Consider the following 2685-nt stretch of genomic DNA (forward strand, 5'->3'; position numbering starts at 1 on the left):
GGACCTCAGGGAGAGGTGGGTGCTCAGTGTGGGTCCCTCATCGGGGCTGTGCCCACGGGGATGAGCCCAGCTGAGCCCCAGGACAGGTACAGTGACCATCCCCAAGCCATGCCAAGCCCCCCACAAGGACCCTGCCCGTGGTCCCTGGGCTCTCCAGGATTCCCAGCCTTTCAGGCTGGTTGGCATCCCAGCAGCAGCTGCAGCTCGTGCCAGAGGGGACATGGGACAGAGCAGGGTCACCCCGCGGGGTGCCAGCCCTCCCCAGCCCTGCGCCCATCCTGTGGTGAGCGCATGACCATCCCCAAGCCATGCCAAGCCCCCCACAAGGACCCTGCCCGTGGTCCCTGGGCTCTCCAGGATTCCCAGCCTTTCAGGCTGGTTGGCATCCCAGCAGCAGCTGCAGCTCGTGCCAGAGGGGACATGGGACAGAGCAGGGTCACCCCGCGGGGTGCCAGCCCTCCCCAGCCCTGCGCCCATCCTGTGGTGAGCGCATGATGGAGGGATAGGCACGGTTGTTGAGCTCCAGGGCGGGGAAGCTGCCCTCATCCAGGCTCACCATCTCACCATGGCTCAGCGCCGTCGCCTTGGAGCCGTTCCCTGCGGGATGGGATGCTCAGGGATGAGCCCATGGGATGACCCCCTCCAGCACAGCCTGGGGGTCCCACACAGGGGGCTGGAGAATGGTCCAAGGAGGGTTGTACCAGCTCTGGTGTTGGAGACACCAAAGCCTGGGGACACCCAAGAGGTGCCAGTCCTGGGGCAGTGGCCACACATCAGCCCCATGCCTGGCACCACTGGCCGTGCCGAGCCTGCCTGCCTTGACCTGCCCCATCGCCTCCAGCTCCCGGCTCAGCGACTCTGTTTGCTTAACCAGGAGCTCTGGATTTTCCTCACAATTTGAGCCCTTAATACAGCTAAGAAAACAGATCAGTGTTTGGCTAATCCCGGTGACCTCTGCCGAGCCCCCGCGCTGCCCTGCCTGCGCAGCTGACAGCCACACAACTCCCTTCTTTAATCTTTAGCTCCCGCCGCTCTCCGGGAAGCCCACAGCATCTCTATCAGATGTCACCGAGTCTCTGGAGGAGCTGGGCCCCAAGGCAGATGGGGAGGTAAGTTCCCACCACCCTACTCAGACCCCCAAAGGCAGGGAAGCCCCAGAGAGGCTCCTATGGGGTCAGGGTTCTGCACCCCCCCAGCTGGCACCCCGAAGGGTCCCATCACCACCCACCAGATCCCCAGCACTCACCTGAGTCTGACTTCTTGGCATATTTCTTGCTCTGCCCACGGATGATGAGCACGAAGACGAGCAGGAGGATGAAGATGAGCCCCACCAGGGCAATGACCACCAGGAACCACCACTCCTCGTAGAAGGGGTTGGCTTTCTGGGCTGGGGCACAGCAGGGAGGATCAGAGGGGTATGAGGAGGGGGAAAAACCAGTATGGATGGGGAGACCCCACTACAGGCTATGGGGTCACCTTGGGGAACTTTGTAAGACCTGGATCCACGTGAGGGAGTGGGATAGAGGGGGAGAGCAGGAGGCTTTGCAAGGGGAGTGCTGGCAGATGCTGCTGGCAGCGGGATTTGGGGCTCTGTAGAGCCAGGCAGGGTCAGGGAGATGGGTTTCAGTGATGGCCATGAGAACAGAGCATCGTTGGGACTGTCCCTCCAGCACAAGGGTGACAGCATCCCTCTGGGGACACCCACATGCTGTCCCCACCAGCTACCTGACACAGAGGGGGAAGGTGTGCTGGGGGTCCCATAGCCGTAGTCGTTCACGGCGATGACGCGGAAGTCGTAGCTGACCCCCTGCTTGAGGATGTCCATGCTGAAGGTGTAGGAGGTCACCTCCTTGGGGATGTCTTTGATGAGGATGTCCCAGAGTCCCTCATCTGGAAGAGAAAAGGGACCTGAGAGTGGGGGGACCAGCACTGCAGGACTCCCCAGGGTGAGAGGCTGATCCCCCTCCATCCAGGAGCGTGTCCCCTCTGCCCGCTCCTCCCGTCAGGCACTGAGCTCACTGGCTGCAGCGTCATTGATAAAATCACCCAGCCTGTTGGGTGGCCTGGGAGAGGTCAGTACTCCCTGCCTCAGTTTCCCTTTCTCCTGAAGCCAAGCTGGTATCGAGGTGGGGATGGAAAGCAGAGCAGAGCTGTGGTACCTGAAGGACGGGCCTCGATGACGTATCTGGTGATGGGCCCTTGGCCAGGGTCTCCGCTCGACCAGTGGATGGTGATGGCTGAGCCATAGCGGGAGATGAAGGGCTCACCTGGGGGGCCGGGGGCACCTGGGGATGCAGAGCAGAGCTGGAACTCAGCGGTGGTCTGGAGCAGCTCGGTGGCACATGGCCATGCCAGCCCTGATGGATGGCACCAGAAGGACTGTCCCTATCACATCTCCTCCCTGACCCCGGCACACCACCCCACATGTCCCCTACCTTCCCCAGGCCCCGTGGTGATGTTTGCCTCAACGTCTGGACCATAAGCAAAGGTTTTGGCCCGGATTCGGAACCGGTACGTCACGCCCTCGGCCAGGTCCTTCACCTTCATCCACAGCGGGCTGTTCCCCTTCACATCCACTGTCACGATCTTACTGACACCTGTGGGGACAGAGCCTGAGCCGGGTCCTCCCAGAGCCCTCCCAGCTCCCCCCAGTGCCCCCATCATGCCCTCACCATCCACGGGCGT

The 2685-nt window shown here is 62.2% G+C and overlaps 1 protein-coding gene across 1 annotated transcript in view; it reads right to left on the minus strand.

Moving 5' to 3' along the window:
- Positions 1 to 436: 436 nt before the first annotated feature.
- The window catches only part of LOC104530730 (protein sidekick-2), a gene marked incomplete at its 5' end in the record, with an annotated part of 4256 nt that continues 2007 nt past the window's right edge, over positions 437 to 2685 (minus strand). Inside the window, 5 exons of the mRNA XM_010175415.1 lie at positions 437 to 597; positions 1247 to 1387; positions 1726 to 1890; positions 2160 to 2285; positions 2436 to 2597. Coding sequence (XP_010173717.1) covers positions 437 to 597; positions 1247 to 1387; positions 1726 to 1890; positions 2160 to 2285; positions 2436 to 2597 — 755 coding nt within the window. The remainder of the gene's footprint in view (positions 598 to 1246; positions 1388 to 1725; positions 1891 to 2159; positions 2286 to 2435; positions 2598 to 2685) is intronic.

This window comes from Antrostomus carolinensis, unplaced genomic scaffold (genome assembly GCF_000700745.2).
Source record: "Antrostomus carolinensis isolate BGI_N321 unplaced genomic scaffold, ASM70074v2 scaffold33580, whole genome shotgun sequence".
Taxonomy (NCBI): domain Eukaryota; kingdom Metazoa; phylum Chordata; class Aves; order Caprimulgiformes; family Caprimulgidae; genus Antrostomus; species Antrostomus carolinensis.